The sequence below is a fragment of the Rhincodon typus genome, chromosome 12, assembly GCF_021869965.1.
Source record: "Rhincodon typus isolate 14 chromosome 12, sRhiTyp1.1, whole genome shotgun sequence".
NCBI lineage: Eukaryota > Metazoa > Chordata > Chondrichthyes > Orectolobiformes > Rhincodontidae > Rhincodon > Rhincodon typus.
The window spans coordinates 25,353,967-25,375,046 of NC_063343.1; the positions used below are offsets into that span (position 1 = coordinate 25,353,967).

Consider the following 21,080-nt stretch of genomic DNA (forward strand, 5'->3'; position numbering starts at 1 on the left):
AGTCTATCTCTCTTTTGTTTCTAGTATCATATTTGTAAAGGGTGCTGGAGATAAATACAAGTGGGTCACAGTCAGAACTGGTAAAATACTAAAACTGAGGCTGAACCAGCGTTTGACCAAGTTTTTGCAAATTGGATAGCAAACTTCAGCACAGACTGCCAAGCAGTTTCACATGAAACTGCAAGGTTGTTGGATGTGATTTGCTTCCCCAGCAGCTTTGCAAAAATGGCATCTTGCTGCTTGGTTTCCCTTTCAAATGCATTGAATGGCATGAAGTTTCTAACATTTGAGTTTAGTTAAAATCATAGAATCCCTATAGTGCAGAAAGAGGCAATTTGGCCCTTCAAGTCCACACCTCTGAAGAGCATCCTTCCCTATGCTGCATTTGCAATGGCTAATCCACCTAGCTTGCACATTCGTGGACACTACAGGCCAACTTAACATAGGCAATCCAACTAACCAGCACATCTTTGGGAGGAAACTGGAGCACCTGGTGGAAACCCACACAGTCATGGAGAATTTGCAAACTCCACAGAGACACTCACCCAAGGCTGGAATTGAATCTGGGTCCCTGATGCTGAACTAGATTTGTTGAAAAGTTAGGATTTATGCTTTTCAGTCATAAGATGCTTTTTTTAATGGAACATTATGTTGTAGTTACATCCGAACAACCTCACTGCCATTGAAAATTAGCTATTGCACTTATGGAATCTAATTTCTTTGGTTTTTAATTGCAGATTTTTAGAACTTTTTTTCCTGTCTATTTCTCAATACAATCTATCTTTCCCCTGATTTTGCTGTTGGGCTTTTCAGAACCTGATTTGATGTTGCATTTGCTCCTCTGTCTGGTACTTCCTATTTCAGGCGGTGTGTTGTTCACTAATGATTCTTCAGCCTGGTTCAGGTCACACACCTTGCCTGCACTATTCATCCAAGACCCAAATGGTGTCACATTGTTTTGAACTGTAACTTGTAGCAACTTCAAGTGCAGAATTTCGCAAGGTGGGTGCTCTTCATTCACCAGCTACAACAAATTTTGGTGTAGGTTTTTGTTTAAACATACCACCATTGCTTCTAAGGCTGCTTTGGAAACCATGCAATAAAGTTGCAGGCATGCAGTGTCACTCTGTAGATGTTTGAATCTTTTACAGGTTCAACTTAACAATGTGAACTGCTGTTGAGCAATTTTTGTATTTGTCATCTTTCACTTATTGTTGCTGTGGATGAAAATGTGTTTTATGTCTCTTACAGGCTGTAAACAAAGAGACTGGAGAGTTAGCAGCTGCAAAGGTTATTGAGGTGAAGAGTGAAGAAGAGCTTGAAGATTATATGGTGGAAATTGAGATTCTGGCCTCATGCAACCATGTTTACATTGTTAAACAGCTGGATGCTTTCTTTTATGAGAATAAGTTATGGGTAAGGAATACAATTGATTTGGTTTTCTTGAGTTGCACGTTCTGGTTATTATTTATTGTAGATGGAGACCATGCTGTCAGTCCCTGGTAATATTCTAATGAAGGTTGCAGAAACGTGCATGTGCACTGTCTTAAACAAATTGTTCCATCTTTTCCCTCCTGAATTTTTCTACAGCAATGTGGCTGCACTTTGAGTAAATTGAATTTTTATCCATTGAATGTTGTACTGCAGCACATTGGTGATTTCTGAGCTAGCTGAACTCGTTCAGATTTAATTATGTATAAGTTGTTTATTCACAGTTCAAGCTGTCCCGTCCTTTTTGCCCAGTGGTTTGAAACTTACTGTCTTGTATGCCCTCTTTTCCCAAGTTCTTGATCACAGACCTTTTCTGGCCAGGTCCTTCTATTTCTCATCAGTTACATCACCCATTTCCTTTTGTTTGACTCATGGGGGAAGTGAAGACTGAGCTGGGAATTAACCTGCAGTGAACTCTACCCCTTGCCGTCGCATCCATGCATTTTTAGCCCATGCCCCCACTGTCTAGTGACCAACCATACCTCTGTAACCCTGCTGACCCTTTGTTGGGACCTGCCTGCATGGTTCTGACTCTAATCCAAACTATATCTAGGCTCCATCAGTACTTCCTCCTTGGGGACTACTGCAGTCTCCACAGAGGGTTGCTGGGAAAGTGAGCTGCTAACCCTTTGGATGATGGCTACTGAAGGCAGGACTTCCTGTCCAATGTCTGTGGAAGCCTGTCTCATCCCAGTTGATCCCAGTGTTTGTTTAGACGGAGGGAGCCCAGAGTCCTGAGTCAATTCAAGCATGGCTTGCTTACAAATGACATACAACATTTGCTGTTTTGTGTTATGTAAAACAATTAAGTGTTCGTTTTATAATGGATCGTAGATGTAACTCTCAGTACAAAATGTTCTATCTGGTCTTGGGTCTTCCTTTTCTCCTCATTCCTGGTAGTCCCATCTTCATTGCTCATCTCACCACTTTCCCTTTTTCTCCGTTCCTCCCTTCCTCTCTCTGGAGTGACTAAAAGTTTCCATAATCTTAGCTGATCCACTGATGTGCTGATTTTTATTTTTCCTTTCTCATTACTCAACACATCCATTTCAGCATCCAAGTCTCATTAATATCTAGTTGTTGCTTCTCTTTCCTTGATGTTATAATGTGCAGATACTTAGACATTAAGACCAAATTTTCCAACATCTTGTAGTTTCTTCGTTTTCAGTTTCAGTGATACTTTCCTATCATGTGACACTCCACAGCACTTCTTCCAATTGCTCCAGCCAGAATTTATTTATTAGCCAGCATTTATTGCCCATTCCTATTTGTGCTTGAGAAGTTGATGGTGAATACTTTCTGGAAGTGCTGCAGTTTGTGAGGTGTAGATACCATGCTCAAAAGGGAGTTCAAGAATTTTAACTCTGTTATTAAAAAAAAAACAAATTCTAATATTTCCCTCCTGACTTGGAACTAATAAGAAGATAAGGTCCTTTGGTGTCAGTTGCCCTTGTCCATTCTAGGTGGGAGACTTTCTTTTGAAAGGAACTGTTGAAGACAAGTTGGTGGAGTGCATCTCATTGATATTGCATGCTGCTGAGATGTTGCATCATTAATGAAGAGTGCAAATGTATAAGCTGGTGGAAGGTGTACCAATCAAGGACTTTTTTTTTCCCTCTATGGTGTCAACCGCCTTGAGTGTTGGAGCCAGGATTTGTCCCCCAATCAATATTTTTAATAAAATGCTGGCTGTTATCACATTGCTAAAGGTGGCTTGTATATAAATTGCCTGATTTCTGTTACAGCCATGACTACATTTGCAGCACTTCATTGGCAGTAAAACACTTGGGCTGCCTGATGGTTGGGAAAAATATTTATTTTCTCCCAGAGTTGTATGTAGTGGTCTCAAATCCTGTACAAGTTATATTCTAAAGTCTACAATTTTTAAAGCACGCATACATGTGTATGTGCTTTACACTGGATTTTTAAAATTGTTTTAACATGGACATCCCATTGCAAATCAACCCTCATTATGAGCTGCGCAGGCTTAAAAATAGAAGAAATGCGATTTCAGACACATTGGACTTCTCCAAATTGATAAAACGTTTTGCAATATATACAGACTGAATACTTGAAGATCTCAAAAGTGTTTTCCTAAATTAATTTCATGCTTTTGACTGACTATAGTTTACGCAAACCACGTCTGAGACCGAAGTTTTCCTTGTTGATACTGGAAAATCTTTGGAAATAAAGGCAATTTAAATCCCATATCATCTAATTCCATGTCTGTGAACAAAAGAATGTGACAATTTGAAATTAGTAGCAGTAATAATGAACTTCTAGTTTTGCGAGCAATCTTGTGTAAATCATGTTGGTGGATGAAGTGACTGCATAGGATATCTGAGATTTGAGTCATCCTGATGACATAGCTTTGGTCACTCTGACGCTGAATCAGACCATTTACGTCCTATGTGCCTTTTGAGCTGAGCTTTTAACCCTAACCAAACATTTGCTCCATCACTATATGGTGCCTGCTTCCATATCATAGATCATAGAATCCCTACAGTGTGGAAACAGGCCCTTTGGCCCAACAAGTCCACACCGACCCTCAGAGCATCCCACCCAGGCCCATCCCCTTATGACCCACCTAATCTACACATCTCTGAACACTATGGGCAATTTAGCATGGCCAATCCACCTAGCCTGCACATCTTTTGGACTGTGGGAGGAAACCAGAGCACCCAGAGAAATCCCATACAGACATGGGGAGAATGTGCAAACTCCACACAGACATTTGCCCGAGGGTGGAATTGAACCTGGGTCCCTGATGCTGTGAGGCAGCAGTGCTAACCACTGAGCCACCGTGCCGCCCCATGTCCATATATGTTATATGTCCATAACCCCGTTCTTCCCTTAGGCCTGCCTTAGCTCAGTTGTTGCTGACACCTTCATCTAGTCAGTTGTTTTCTCTAGAATTGACTCTTTTCATGTTTTTCTATCATTCCACTGTCTGTCCTCTGTAACCTTGTGGGCACCCAAAACTCCTGTAAGCTAACTCGCATCAAGTCCTGTTCACGCACCTGCCCTCTGTTAATCTACATTTGACACTAGCATGGTGATGCTCTGATTTTAAAAGACTCAACCTTGTTTTAAATTTCTTGTGGCCCCAGCTCTCACTACATTACTAATGTAAGACAGCCCTAAAACCTTTGTGATGTCTAAATTCCCCTAATACTGATCAGTTGAGCATCCCGATTTTTAAATGTTTGACCTTAGTGCCATGAATTTAGCTGCACCAACCAGTGCTTTCCAAATCTTTTCTTTTGTGATCCCTTTTTGAGAACGATATTAATGCTCCTGTGAAGGGGTTTCGGCCAGTTACTGCGTTAAAGGCGCAAGATAAATGCACATGTTGCTTTTACTCGAATCTGGAAGGCCAAAACTGTTGCCAGCTGGTCAAATGGTGACCTATTTCCCGTGTCTGTATAAGTTGAATGCAACCTTTCCTTATTTAGGGCAATATTGATGAAGGAATATTATTTATACCATTAAATGGGAAATGTTTCTTTAGTTGGCTTTGTACAATCTTTAAATGTTTCCTATCCTAACAATACTTTCTAATTCAGCAAAACATCCCAAGACCATTCACAGGAGTTTTATCAGACAAAATTTGATGCACAGCTCCGTAAAGAGATATTGAGATAGGTGACCTAAAATCTTGCTACATTTTATGGAGTGATTTTAAGGGGCTGGAGCAAGGTGGAGAGAATTAGAGAGGAGATTCCAGACCTTGGGGACTAAACTGCTCAAATTATAGTTATCAGATGAAATTAAGAAAATTGGAGATTAGAAAGGGAGCAGTGGACAGTGAATAGAAAATGAAAGTACACTTATGGGGAGAGAGAGGTAGCAAGGCAAGCTGGAAGATAATTCTTGATGGCAGAATTCTCTCCTTCACTTGCGCTGAGTAGCAGCAGTGTGTAGTTAGTACAAGACACTGCAGAAGTTTACCAAAGATTCTCAGACAGTACCTTCCAAACCCATGACCACTTTCATCTAGAACGACAAGAGCAACAGATACATGAGAACACCACGAGCTTCAAGTTCTCCTCCAAGCCACTCACCATACTAAGTTGGAAATATTTCTTCACTCTGTGGGTTAAAATCCTAGAATTCCTTTCCTGAGGGCATTGTGGGTCAACCAACAGCAGGTGGACTGCAGCAGTTCAAGAAGGCAGCTCAGCACCACCTTCTCCAGGGCAACTAGGGACGGGCATTAAATGCTGGCCAGCCAGCAATGCCCATATCCCACAAATGAAGAAAATATGTAGTCACGAAAAGATATTTTCCATATTGCCTACAATACTTGGTAATATCCTAACCATGAAGTCACTGAGAATTATCACCAATCTTTGCACAAGTTTTAAGAATGTTTATCATAGCATCCAAAACTGCCTCATTCTTTTAGGCTAATTATAAATAACTTGATGGAAAACTTTAAATTGTCAAAAACTTTTTCAAAATTTGAAGTTGGAGTCTTGTTATTTACATTTTCTTATTACTCACTCCTGCTTAAGAAAGCAGTTTCTCTATACTGACTTGGTGACATGCTGTTAAGTCTTCACCTCCTGGAAGAACAAAATTCCAGCAGGAATTCAGGAATACTATGTGGGACATATCCACCACTGCTTTCTTGGTATGCATTACCTTTTAGCTAGAATCAGATTGAAGTTGGTCAATGACTGTTGAGTGAGTGCTCTTGTGTTGTATGAAAATGCATGGTTTCTCCCACAATCTGCTTTGTTGTTAATCTTGGTATACTATGACACTTTCAAAGGCATCAGGAGTGCTCTGTTATCTTACTCAAGGAAGATTTAAACTGCATGTAAGCTTTTTGGTTGCTTACTGCAAGATTTCTTTTTATGCATTTGGGTGAAATTATAAAAGGTTTTAAAAGCTGGCCTGGAAAGACTTGATACTTTTTGAGGAAGATATTTGTGAATAGAAGTCTGTATTCTGTTTTCATTTCCCCACCAGTTCCATTTTCGTAAATGTATTTATGTATTGACATGAATTTTGAAAATAAAGATTAATTGTAGTTTCTTTTCCTGTTTTTGTTTGGAAATGGTATCTGAGGAATGGGATGTGAAAGGTTATAATGTTTTTCAAGGGAGAAGGGATTTGGGAGTAAAATAATGCATGTAGTGGTAGCAAATAAAAGTGAGATTATGAACCTTCCTTTTTGCTGTGCTGTTTCCTGATTAGTTAAGAACCTGAGGAGGAAATAAATGCCAATTTGTGCAGGGGCCACTCACTGGGTAAGCATGCAGCTGTTTCAGGCCACCTTCTGTGAGGAAGACTTGCATTCTTTCTCTTGTATTCTCCCAACAGCTGAATCTAATACGAGTTTTGGATGACAGCTGTTCAGTTTCTCTATAGATGTAATTTTTAGTTCTATTTTAATGTTATTTTGCATGTATATGTGAAGTTTTTTTTAAGAAAAGTGACCAGGTGCCGTTAAACGCACATCATGCAGCACAAAATGAGCTCATTTGTGTGCAAGTCAAGTCCTTGAGTTTTCAGGCTGCTTATACTTGCAATTTGCATATATAACTGAATGTGTACTACGTATTATAAACTGTGTTCAACTTCTTGCATTGCTTTGAATCTGTATTACAGTAATGTTGTACTGTTAAATTACAATTGAATTATGTTACAATTCATTTTCTATAAGCCAAATTTCCTTCTGCTGAAAGATGAACTGCTTTTTGCTGTACTAATGTTGTATTCATGAATGCCATAAGCTAGCAACTACCAGCTGGATTGCATTTATTAACTTGGTGTATGATACCTTGGACAGCAGTGCTGTTGCTTGTGTAGGAGACTCCAGTACTCACACCTACACTGTGTTCATGTCCAAGGACTGACTTGATTTTATTTCTTCGCCAGTAGCTTTTCTGGAAAACTGTTTAATGCTTGAGGGCACAGCCTTGGAATCCTTTTCTGTCTGTTGTGATTCCACTTACTATCAATAACTGAAGGATCAAGTTACCATCATTATCTGCTCTCTGCAGTGCTTGGGTTGCAGTACAGTTTTTTTTTAATTGGGATACTCAAATGATGAACCAATTTGAAGATGCTTTTGTCTTTTGTTCAGTTTCTCAAGTATGAGCCTTCCAGCACTGAAATGAGTTTTCTGCATCTGTTGATAATAATTGGCTAATCTGCAAATGTAAAGAAATCTAAAATTGTCATTATTAACAAAACCCTTCGTCATGGCCAAAGAGATGAAAGCTACTCTTTAAACAGGTATTGCTGTGCTTCTCTGTCATTGCAGTCTTGTCCTTGATTGAAGCAAATTCATGTTTTGATGACCCACACCCTAATTCTGGCCACCATCCACTCTGGCAGGATATAAACACCCTGTGGGTGGCTTACCTACATAATCTTTTTATACAGCCACTTTCAGTTTGATTTGTAGAAAAGCACTATCTGCAGTCAAATGATGTTTATATTGCTATTGTTGCAGTGGTACATTTGCAGATTCCTGTCTGAAAGGTTCCATTGTTATGGAAAGGGTGCTGCTTTTTAGCAATGTAATTGCAGGAAGCCAATCTACAGATGCCAGTCCTGTGCATCCCAAACTGACTGATTTACAAGTGTATTGTATTATGTGTTCCATTTGATTTGAAATATGAAATATGCCACACCCTCTGCAATTATGTGACTGGTGAATACACTTCATTTGCTTATAAATTGAATGCTTTATTCATTTGGGTTAAGATACTAGTTAGAACAGTGATGGCTGTTACTTCCAGAGAGCTTGGTGGCACATCTGTAGACTTGGTCTCATAAGTGCTCATTGGTATCAAATATTCCTGTTCCAAACAAAATTAAATACCATAATTTTAGTAGCATCTTAGAGTTGATTGTGGTGGAGGCTGAGGAATGTTTGAAACATTGTATCTGCTGAATGCCTCAAGTGATGAAAGAATTGGGTTACTTGGAGCTTTTAGGTGCCCTAAACAATGCTTTAAGTTGTAAAAATTCTCGTTAGGCAGATGAAGCTGGCAGCCTGCTTAAAGACTTTGTCGTTTAATTCTTTTTCTCCCTCTTTTTTTATTAAGACATTCCACACTAAATTCAGTTTGAGCTTTGATTTTGAGCCACGTATATGTTGAGACTTGCTATACTGTCATACCAGACATAAACCAGGTAGGAGCATGTTCCACTGGAACGAGTCTTTAATAGCCTTTGTCTGCAGGCAGCAGACCAAACCATTTGAGGTGACATATCAAAATATCAGTTGTCTAAACTTTGATTATAAGGCATTATAATCATTTATGCTGTATTTATTTAACTGGCTCTGAGCAAAGGCTTATGAAAAGTGATCTGCATTTACTAGCTATCTTGGCTGGATAATAGTTCTGATTTTCATGCAAAAATTTTGATTTTCTTTTGGTTTATGATTTTGGACAGCAGTACATTATTTTCACTTTCAGCCAGTATGCCAGCTGGTGTATACTGACAAAACAGGATGTTTGGCATGTCCTGTTAGCACAAATAAGGGAAAACGGCCTTTTCGTCAGCAAAACCACTGTTCTGAACTGTTGCCAAGTGGGGGCAGGGCATAGTCTTTGCTACAAGGAAGTACCTTTATCATGGGAAGTGAGTGTTTTTGAACAAATTTACATTTTCTTTTCCAAGCAATAACTGAAAAAATCTGGACATCAAACACGTCAGCAACAGTAGAAAGAGCTGCGATAACAAAGTGTAGAGCTGGATGAACACAGCAGGCCCAGCAGCATCCGAGGAGCAGGAAGGCTAATGTTTCGGGCCTAGACCCTTCTTCAGAAATGGGGGAGGGGAAGGGGGTTCTGAAATAAATAGGGAGAGAGGGGGAGGCGGATAGAAGATGGATAGAGGAGAAAGGTGGAGAGGAGACACAGGTCAAAGAGGCGGGGATGGAGCCAGTGAAGGTGAGGGTAGGTGGGGAGTTAGGGAGGATGGACAGGTCAAGGGGGCGGGATGAGGTTAGTAGGTAGGAGAATGGGGGTGGGGCGATAGGTGGGAGGGAGGCGGGGACGAGCTGGGCTGGTTTTGGGATGCGGTAGGGGGAGGGGAGATTTTGAAGCTTGTGAAGTCCACATTGATACCATTGGGCTACAGGGTTCCCAAGCGGAATATGAGTTGCTGTTCCTGCAATCTTCGAGTGGCATCGTTGTGGCACTGCAGGAGGCCCAGGATGGACATGTCGTCTGAGGAATGGGAGGGGCAGTTGAAATGGTTCATGACTGGGAGGTGCAGTTGTTTAGTGCAAACCGAGCATAGGTGTTCTGTGAAGCGGTCCCCAATCCTCCGCTTGGTTTCCCCGATTGTAGAGGAGGCCACAATGGGAACAGCGGATGAAGTATACCACATTAGCAGATGTGCAGGTGAACATCTGCTTGATGTGGAAAGTCTTCTTGGGGTCTGGGATGGGGGTGAGGGGGGAGGTGGAGGGGCAGGTGTAGCACTTCCTGCGGTTGCAGGGAAAAGTGCCGGGTGAGGTGGGGCTGGAGGGGAGTGTGGAGCGGACAAGGGAGTCACGGAGAGAGTGGTTCCTCCGGAAAGCAGATAAGGGTGGGGAGGGAAAAATGTCTTTGGTGGTGGGGTCGGATTGCAGATGGCGGAAGTGCCGGAGGATGATGCGTTGGATCCGGAGGTGGTGGGGTGGTACGTGAGGATGAGGGGTTTCTGTTGTGGTTGTTATTGCAGGGAGGGGGTGAGGGATGAGTTGCGGGAAATGTGGGAGATGCGGTCAAGGGCGTTCTCGACCACTGAGGGGGGTAAGTTGCGGTCCTTGAAATTGAGGACATCTGAGATGTACGGGAGTAGAATGCCTCATCCTGGGAGCAGATGCGGCGGAGGTGAAGGAATTGGGAATAGGGGATGGCATTTTTGCAGGAAGGTGGGTGGGAGCAGGTGTATTCTAGGTAGCTGTGGGAGTCAGTGGGCTTGAAATGGAGATCGGTTTCTAGGTGGTTGCCAGAGATGGAGACAGAGAGGTCCAGGAAGGAGAGAGAGGTATTAGAGAAGGTCCAGGTGGAAGGTGTTGGTGAAGTGGATGAACTGTTCAAGCACCTCGTGGGAGCACGAAGTGGCGCCGATACAGTCATCAATGTAACGGAGGAAGAGGTGGGGTTTAGGGTCAGTATAGGTACGGAAGAGGGATTGTTCCACGTAACCTACAAAGAGGCAGGCATAGCTTGGGCCCATGCGGGTACCCATGGCCACCCCCTTTGTCTGTAGGAAGTGGGAGGAATTGAAAGAGAAGTTGTTGAGGGTGAGGACGAGTTCAGCTAAGCAGATGAGGGTGTCAGTGGAGGGGGACTGGTCGGGCCTGTGGGACAGGAAGAAACGGAGGGCCTTTAGGCCATCTGCATGGGGAATGCAGGTGTATAGGGACCGGATGTCCATGGTAAAGATGAGGTGTTGGGGACCGGGGAATTGGAAGTTCTGGAGGAGGTGGAGAACGTGGGTGGTGTCACAGACGTAGGTAGGGCGTTCCTGGACCAAGGGGGAGAAAATGGAGTCAAGATAGGTGGAGATAAGTTCGGTGGGGCAGGAGCAGGCGGAGACAATGGGTCGACCAGGGCAGTCAGGTTTATGTGAAAACCTCTGCAATTAAGTTGCATGATCAACAACCAACCATTTTGTGTGCACCTTGGATATCAAGTTAGTTGTTCATATCTAACCAATAAAGAGCACCTGCAGGGATCAGTCCTCCAACTGACGCTCTTCAATCAATGACCTCCATCCTGTACAGTCACAACTCTTTGCATTTGTTCCAGTATGTTGTGTAAACAATCCACAAATGATGGCTGCCCATTCAACTATTGCAGTTGTCTTGCCAGCTGATTAGGAATTTCTTATCCCTTGATGCTTCATGGTCTCTCTAATGTTAACTTTCCTAAGTCTCCCTTTTTCCTGCCTTCCCCTGCTATTGAGTGTATTCTTTCTAATGTGGCACAAGCTAAGATGCACCAGTCCATTCAGGTGGAGATGCAAGTTTATATTACATTGTGAATTTTTTTCTGAGAAATAAGTCTAGCAGAAACTAAATAAGTTTGCATCATGGGTTGATCTTGTATATGACCATCAGTTGGCCCAGCAGCATCAGGAGGCTGTTGCTTTGAATTTGCACAATTTCTTTACAAAGTGGGTGATTTGCGAGAGTGTTTGTTGGGGAAGCATCAGTGAGAATATGTATGGTTTTGAGTAATAACTTTCTACAAAATATCTTTGGAAACTTCATTTTTACTTGTTTGTTTCTCTTTTCTCCTTTAAAAGATTATGATAGAGTTTTGTCCTGGTGGTGCAGTGGATGCCACAATGTTGGGTAAGCTTTCTTATTGTATGATTTAAACTGCAAGCTGCTATTTTGTACAATCAATATTTGGATGATTGTTAACTTGAAAATTTGATAGTCATGCAACTTCTTTTTGAAAATTATTCTTTTTGAATGAAATTCTGATAAACTTGGAGGAATAACAGGGCCCTGAAAGGTTCCTTAGACACCTTTGCTCTTCCTTCCAGTGTTGGCTTGAGTTCCGAAACCCTGCACAATGCAACTTTATTTTGGAAACTGTCCCCAAGTAAGCCAACAGTTCAAATTAAGCACCCTGATTTGTATTTTATTCGTTGCATGTGTTTTGAACAGGTTCCTGGTGGTCTTTTGTAGAATCCCTACAGTGCATAGAGAGGCTGTTCGGCCCACTGAGTTTGTACCGACTCTTCAAAGAGCATCTCACCCATTTAGGCATTGACATTTTTGACTTCTGTCATTGTTCAACACTGGACCAAACTTCATTACTACACAGTATCAAAACCTTACCAGCTGCTGTGCAAGTCCCTTCATGTCTTCCATTCCAGAATAGCTCTTTGCTTTTAAAACTTTGGGAAATATTTCCACTGACGAAGAAACTCTTCAACATCTTGAGGTGTGTTGTGATAGAACCTAAACATTGCCACACCTCTGTTCTTATCCCCTGCCTTGATTTAAGACTCTCTTCGAAGGAATCAACCCCAAGAGCCAATTGCAACATCTGTTTTTCCCAACTCCATTTTTGCTTGATTGTTCCTAACCCAACCATGAGCCCCACCCCCACTCCAACTTAAATTGTGAGCATTCATTCTTGGCTTGTAATTTAGATTTTTGCTGTGTGCTATTTCCTACCACAGAATTAGACCGTGGACTGACTGAGCCACAAATTCGTGTTGTTGCACGTCAGATGCTGGAAGCCGTAGATTATCTTCACAGCCAGAAAATCATCCATCGAGATTTAAAGGCAGGAAATGTTCTACTCACTCAGGATGGCAATATTAAACTTGGTAAGGCATTTACTTGGTTCAAATGTTTTTTCCATGAAAGGTTAATTTGTGCATTTATAAAGTGTGAAGGAAGGAAATCATTTTCCTTTTTAAACCAGGTGAATCCTACAGTAAAATACTCACATTTGAGGTAATGTGGACATAAAACTGTGTAATGATCACTCATGACATTTTCAATGTTAACTTCCTGTGATATAGGCATACATGTTTTCAGCGTATCAAGAACCAGCATCTAAAACTCGTACATAAGCCCTTGAAAAGGGGAAGTTTGTGATTATAGATTGTGTTCAGCAGTAGCAGGACTTGAAGGAATGGGCCATCAAAATATCCCTGTGTATAGGGACAGTCTTTCTTCAAAATACCTGACCGTATTAGTAGGAGCTTGTTTGCTTTTTTTTTTGTTTAGTTTCAGCTGCCTGGCTGTTGGGAGGAGAGATTCCTCTTTGAACAGAACGTGGACCAAGTTAAAATACTTTGAAGCAGACCTCCTGCCCACTCAATCGCAGGAATTACATGGTCGGGAAAGATCTTGAGGGAGCATAAATTTTGGTTCCCTTTTTATAAAAATGACTTTTTTGGAATCATGAATGATGCAATACAGGGCGGAGTGGCATTAGCCTCACCATTGCACTTTTAACAAGTAGTTGTACATAGGAAAACAGTTTGTTTGCTAGATGTTTTGAATAGTTTTCTTCACCTAACTTCTGCGTCCTTTTGCATGTAATAGAACAAGGCACTGTTAACGTTTTTCTGCTACTTCCTATAAGTGTTGACCATAGCTCGGTGCCATGCACAAACATGAATATAAAATTTAGGTTGATGTGACAATCTAGTACTAACAGTGCTTCACCATTGAAGGTTTTCTATTAATATAACTAGGGAAGCTGTTATTGTTTGTTTAAAATTAACAATCCATTCGGCATCTTCAGCTAAGTGGTTGTGATTGCAATGGACTCCTCGGGCAGTAAGTTAGTATACGTGCAATGACCTGATTACAATGCACAAGCACAATTAAAACTGTTCTTATTCCACTTGGATTTTCCCTGGAACAATCTTAAGTGGTTGATAATTGTCTGGATTTTCCCAGAAAAATTGGTTCGTTACCAACTTGTGGTTGATAATGATTTGCAGTCAGCTCTGAGGTAGAGGTGGAATCACTTTGTTGAGTTTGGACTGGGTTCCAGCAGGGATGCTGGAGTTTCAGACGAGCATGTGGGGTTTTCATTTTGGGGACCTGTGACAGAGAGTTCTTTATTAGCTATCAGCCTGTGGTGTTCTTTGGTGAAGTTGTTTTCACTTCAGCAGTCAGGAGATTCAATAACTGCTAGTACAGGATGCCACTTGAGCTGGTCTTGATATTTCATTAGTTTACATGATATGAGTGATGACGTGATCAGGGTATCCATCACCCCACACAATAGTTTAGATATCTGCTACCTCAGCATCAAGCTTACACGGTGAGCAGCTGGCTTGAGTCCAATTCACAAGATTGCCAATCGGACTGATCTTGTAGCATGCTTGACTGTAGGAATCCCAATATGTATATTGACCAGTGAATGTAGGTGTAAGCACATAGTTAAGAATTCATTGTCTGACTTATCAATTAATACATTGTGGAGGAGGAGCTCTTTGGTTACTGCATTTCAATAGTAAATTTCAGTGCAGGGTGGAGTTTATTAAAAGGTGTAAAGAAATACTTTGTAGATGTGGATTAAAATAGTGCAGACATATATCTACACTTTCTTTATTCATTCACGGGATGAGGGTGTTGCTGGCTAGGCAGCATTTATTGCCTAATCCTAATTGCCCAGAGGGCAGTTAAGAGTCAGCCACATTGCTATGGGTCTGGAGTTTACACATAGGCCAGACCAGGTAAGGATGGCAATTTCCTTCCCTAAAGGACATTAGTGAACCAGATGGGTTTTTATGACAACTGACAATGGATTCACGGTCATCATTAGATTCTTAATTCCATAAATCTATTGAATTGAAATTCCGCCATCTGCCGTGGCAGGATTTGAACCCTGGTACCCAAAACGTTATCTGGGTCTCTGGATTAACAGTTCAGGGATAGTACCACTGGGCCATTGCTTAGTGCATTTCAAGTATGCACGCTGTTGGTCTGTGGTCTTTCCATCGAAAATGCACTTCTCATGGTCACCAACAAAGATGCTAGCAAGAGCTGGGCTTTTGGGGGTAAGGGAACGTGTTTAGGTTGAATTTTAGCTACCTGTCTCTCTCTGCTTTTATGCATCAAGTCCAAAAGTGCTTCTGTCCGTTAACCAAGTGATGCATTTGTGCAGGTTAAAAGCTGGACACAAATACTCGGGAGGAAAGGGAGTTTGTACGTGCACTGCACCTTTTCTTCGAAAATGGGGTCATGGAGACAGCCAAACTTTGCTGCATCCCCTTAGCAATATTGACCAACACAATCTGTCTCCTTCGTCAGAGATTTAAGGTTGACAATTAAGAGTCTCGCTTCAAGCCACACAAATGATGGGACAACCAATCAGTACCCTGTTCTCATGCTGTTTAAAATAGTTTTTTTTCAAGTCGGTTTCTTATGTTCTAGTTCTGATGAATGCAATATGAAGAGCTTTGACTTCTTGTTTCCTTTTAACAATACTTTGCAATTTAGCACAGATTTGTTAATTCTAAACTTACTAATAGAATTTTGTTGTTTCTGCTTGAACTGATAACACATGGGTGTTTTCCATGCAGAAGAAGTGTAAAATAGCACCACCCAAGCTTTCTGGCCCTGCTGTGAACTCTGCAGCTAAGCCTTCCAAAGAACATGACCAGCAATGTTCTGATACAAATCTGCTGAATGAGTCCCAAGTATAATATTAACTGGGATTGGATCCATGTCATTTGAAGTTTTTCATCTCAAATTTCTGTTGGGGGCTTCAGTTGGTGACCAAACAGTATTGTTTAAAAACTAATTGCTGAAACTCAATGTGAAAATTCCAAGGTAGGCTTAATACATGCAGGTGTTATGTTTACACTCAAGTGATTCGCCATTTTTCCTTTCCTTGCCTTATTTTGGTTAATAAACACGAAACCCAAGCAGTCACTCACCTGCACCCATGGCTGCAGTCTGCTCCTCCCTGTTGCCTTTTTTCCCCTCATCCTTTTTTTTCCTCTATCTCTCTGTCTTTCTCTTCCCCACCACCCCACCCACAACCCCCCCACCCTCCCTCCCCACCACCAAGTTCCTTTCCACTTTTAAAGGCAACCTCTGGAACTAATTGCTCCTTAACTATTCTGTTTTTTGATTTTAAAGTTTTTAACGTTCTTTTCAAATCCCTCCCTGGCCTGTCCCCTCTGAATTTTTGCAATGTCTTTCAATCCCACAAACCTCTATAATTTGTCAGCCTCTTGTTCTGGTTTCTGAACATTCCCTAGTTTAGTCGCTGTAGCATTGGTGGACTTGCTTTAGCCCCAAGTTATGGAGCTCCCCTGCCCCATTATCTCTTTTTCCCTCTGAGACACTACTTAAAAATATATATATCTCTTATCAAACTTTCAGACCCAAAATGTTAACTCTGATTTCTCTCCACAGATGCTGTCACACCTGCTGAGCTTTTCCAGCAACTTCTGTTTGATAATAACAGCGTCTGCAGTTCTTTCAGTTAACATTTTAAAGGAGTTGAATGGATTAAAGCAGGCAATTTCAGATTACATGACCCAAGATGTAAAGCCACAATCATAAATCTTAGATGAAGGCAAAGAGGGGAAATAGAAAAGGGAAGTGAGAGGAACAGTGAATTTGGTTTGGTGTAGTACAAGGCTGCTGAAGTTTAAAAGCAGGTGACAGAGCAGATGGAAGGTAATCGGTGGATGGCAAATTTAAATTGGAAGCATTGTATTGGGAAATTATCCAGGCGATGAATTTGGAAATTTGTACTGTAATAATTTGTGGCTGAGCTGACATTGGATATCAGGCAAGAAGTCTAATTGCAGAAATAGCAAATGGGCTGAGTGAGGTGTGGAGATGTGGGTGTTGTCTCCATGCATGTGGAAGCAGTACCCAGTGTATTCTGTTTTCAATTTTAACCATTTCCTAAATACATGATCCGATTACAAATATTTCTTATTGTATTTTCAATTGTGTTCATTTGCTCAATGCTCTGTGCTTTACAGTTCCATTCAACCATTAACTACACTGCTACGCTGGTAGCTTATAGCTAGTATGTAGTGGGCACTACTAGAGTGCACAGATTTCATAGAATCATTAGAATCCCCATAGTGTAGGAGCAGGCCATTTGGCCTGTCGAGTCCATACCGACCCTCTGAAAAACATCCCACCCAGACCCACCCCCTTACCTATCCCTGCATTTCCCACCCTAGACACTATAGGCAATTTAGCATAGCCAATCCACCTAACCTGCACAACTTTGGACTGTGGGAGGAAACCCACGCAGACATAGGGAGAATGTCTTTGTCTTTGTCTTTGTGAAGTTTGCACAGTCACCCGAGGCTGAAATTGAACCTGGGTCCCTGGCACTGAGGCAGCAGCCACTGTGCTGCCCCAGTTCCTTGTTGAAGAACCGTTTTGTATTGTAATTCTGAAGTGCAGGTTGTTAGTTTTTAAAAAAGAGGGCGCTGGTATCGTAGAGGCATTAGCTACTTGTGAAATTGTTGTAAACTTGTTCTGCACTAAACCTTGAAGTTGTGCAACAGATTAAAACTGCACACTAAGATATTGCAGGAAATTGCAGCACAGTTTAAGTGCAACCACTTGATTGGCTGATTTGTATTAGATATGACAGATCTGTCAAAGTGTTAAGGAGGGTATTTGATTCTAATAGGTTTCTTTTAGTAACTTGCGTATAGTTCAGAATTCTGGATCATTCATTTTTGTTGCGTTTTTAAAAACAATTAAATCTTGTAACATTTCTTGGGAGTTTCCTCTTTCAGAAAAGTTACAACATCATGAGAGAACCCATGTTCATTGCAGATACAAACATAAATGTGTGTTCAGGGATTTTAAAAATATCCTTCACATTTGACAAGCACAACAATGTGACATCATCACATTTTCTAATTTAACGTAACACAAAAATGATGTCCCCTTTTAACACTTGGCTGATTGATAGTAGACTGAGGCATTATTGCCCAGGTTCGATTTGTTGTTCTTTTTGTGGGCAGGACATATCTAAGCAATTTACCACATTGCCAGATAGATGCCACCGCTGTAGCTGTAGTCGAGTAACTTGGCAGGGGCATGGCTAGTGTTGCAGTTCTTGTCTTCAGTACTATTGCTGGATTGTCGTCAAGGCCTTTGCAGTATCTAGAGCATTCAGGTATTCCTTAATGTTGTGTGGAGTGAATCAAATTGGCTGAAGACCAATGTCGATATTGGGGACTTCTAGGTGAATCATTCAGTCAGCATTTTAGCTTTTGTCTTTTGCACCAATGTGCTGTCGTTCCCATCATTTAGGATGGACGTGTTTGTGGAGCCGCCTTCTCCAATTGGCTGTTTAATTGTCGTCCTCCATTCACCACTGAATGTAATGGGACTGCAGAGCTTGGTTCTTGTCTGTTGGTTGTAGGGCTGTTTTGGCCAGTCCATCTCGTGTTGCTTCAGCTGTTTGGCGTGAATTAATCCTGTGTTCACCAGATTTTAACTTTGCTTCATGATCTGCCTGTCATGCCCTTCTGTACTCATTGAGTCAGAGTTGATTTCCTGGGTTGATGGTATGGCAGAGTTCTGGGTATGCTAGACACATGAGGTTTAAAATTCTGCTCCTGTCAATGGCCCACAGAATCTCGAGTGCTCAGTTTTAAGTTTCTAGATCTGGTTGAAATCCACCCCATTTAGCCTAGTGCTAGACCATGCAACGTGATGGAGGGTATCTTCATTGTGAAGATGGCAGTTTGTCTCCAGAGGAACTGTGGAGTAGTCATTCCTGCTGACACTATCATGGACAGATGCATCTATGATAGTTAAGACTGGGCTGAGGATAAGATCAAGTAGGTGTTTTCCTCCGTTCCCAGCGTGACCCACTTCGGACCAGCAACTTTGTCCTTCAGGGCTTGGCATGATTGATGAATAGTGATGTTACTGAGCCACTTATGGTGATAGGCGTTGAAGCCCCCATGCTGAGTACGTTGTTTTCCCTTGCTGCCCTCTGTGCTTCTTCCAGTTGATTCATCTGATGTCAGTGGTAACAGGTGGTTTTCTGGCCCATGTTTGGCCTGATCTAATGAGACTTGATTGGCTCCAGACTCTCTGTCAACAGCTCCCAGGTGAACTGCCGCCTAGTTGTGTACCATCGTGCTATAACCTCCTGATGCAGTTGTCTTGCCAGTGGGGTTGGATGTACCCAGAGATGGTGAGCATCAGTCCTGATGAAGGGTCCCGACCCGAAACGTTGACTGTCCTGCTCGCTTGACCTGCAGTGTTCCTCCAGCTCCACACTGTATCGACTCTGACTTCCGGCATCTGCAGTTCTTGCTGTCTCTATGGCGAGCATGATGTCTGGAACATTTTCAGTGAGACAATTTGGTAAGTGTGACTGTCAGGGTCTTGCTTGACTAGTCTGTGGGAAGTTCTCCTCCTGATTTCTCCACAAGCCCCCCAGATGTCAGTAAGGAAGACTTTGCAGGGATGACAAGACTGTGTGCTTTGTTATTTCAGGTCTCTAGGTGGATCCAGGGTGGACGATTTGGTTTCATTCCTTCTTGACTTCTGACAGTTTGAAATGATTGGTTTGATTGGTCAGGTTAAGAGACAGTCGCATTGCTGTGTGTCTACAAAATAAAGATACAAAGATACAAATCAGGAGCAAGAGAAGGGTCACTCAGCCCTTCGAGTCTTATCTGCCATTCAATAAAACGGTAGCTGATGTGATTTTAAACTCTGCACTACGTTCCTACTTATCCCCCGCAATGATCTTTCATCACCCTGATGATGAACCTATGTTGCTCTGCCTTAAAAATATTTAAAGATTTTACATTCACTGCCTTTTTTTAGAATCCCCACAGTGTGGAAGCAGGCCATTCAGCCCATCGAGTCCACACCAATCCTCCAAAGAGCAGCGCAGCCATGCCTATCCCCTTCCCCATCACCCAGCATTTTCCATGGCTAATCCACCTAGCCTGCACATTCCTGGAATCTGTGGCCATGCTGACTTGCCTCACCTTTCTGAGGAAGGTAATTCTCGATGTTCAATCCTCAGGGAAAAAAAAATTTCGTCATCTATTTTGAATGTGCACCTCTATTTTTAAACTAGACCCCTAGTTCTTGATTCTCCCACAACAGGAAACAATCTTTCAACATCCATCCAGTCAAGTCACGTCAGGGTCTTCTATATTTCAATTAAGTCTTCTCTGACTCTTCTAACCTCCAATGATAGAGACCTAGTATTTTTAGCTTTTCCTCACAAGGTAATCTGCTGATTCCAGGTATTAGTCTATTTAACATCCTAGCAAAGTCCTTTCCGTTTTAAAAAAAAATGTGAACCAAATGGATTTTTTGTGACAGTCAACAATGGGTTTTTTGGTCAGTATTACTGGGACTGATCATTAATTCCAGATTTATTAATTTAAATTAAACTCCACCAGCTGCCCTGGTTAGTTTTGGTCTCTGGTCCATAGACCATTAGTGTGAGCCTCTGGATTACTAGACCAATGACATTTCCACCACCTGCCCATAATGACTCTTGGAAGATCTGTTTGAGGACTGTGTAATTGCCTATGTGGGAAACCAAGCCTACCTTTCTGAGCTGAAATTTTTGGAGGGTTATCTCCATGTCATTGAGTCTGTCATGATGACGGCCCTCATTGTGAGTTTAGTTTTAACATGCTTTCAAATGTCCACTGGTTATGAATGGTGCTAAATAATTGTAGTTTCTACTCCATAGGTTTTTGTTAATGATGGCTAACTTGAATAGAAACTATTGAAGGTTATATAAAGATTGGGTTACTATTGCAGGATTGATTACAGCTCTGCCTCTAATCAGAAAAAAAGTTACAATGCTTTGTATTCTGAAACCCACATGGTGTTGAATTAAAATACAGGAATCATAGTTAAGTTCCCTGTGTACAGTTAATAAAAATGTAATTTTGTATATTCCTTTGCAGCTGATTTTGGTGTTTCAGCAAAAAACACAAAAACAATGCAAAAGAGAGAAACTTTCATTGGAACACCCTATTGGTGAGTACAAATGGAAATGTCCTTTTCTGAATACAGATGTTAGACTAACTATGGTTCGAAATAGGCACATTGTGGTTAATGTAGCTTCAGTATAACTTTTAATTTCTCCCTGAGA

At 41.6% G+C, this 21,080-nt stretch overlaps 1 protein-coding gene across 2 annotated transcripts in view; it reads left to right on the forward strand.

The window, feature by feature from the left end:
- The window catches only part of stk10 (serine/threonine kinase 10), a 99,630-nt gene that overhangs the window by 32,332 nt on the left and 46,218 nt on the right, over nt 1-21,080 (forward strand). For both annotated transcript variants that reach the window (XM_048603607.1, XM_048603608.1), the window contains exons 2-5: nt 1,252-1,416; nt 11,764-11,812; nt 12,655-12,804; nt 20,893-20,965. In XM_048603607.1, coding sequence (XP_048459564.1) covers nt 1,252-1,416; nt 11,764-11,812; nt 12,655-12,804; nt 20,893-20,965 — 437 coding nt within the window. The remainder of the gene's footprint in view (nt 1-1,251; nt 1,417-11,763; nt 11,813-12,654; nt 12,805-20,892; nt 20,966-21,080) is intronic.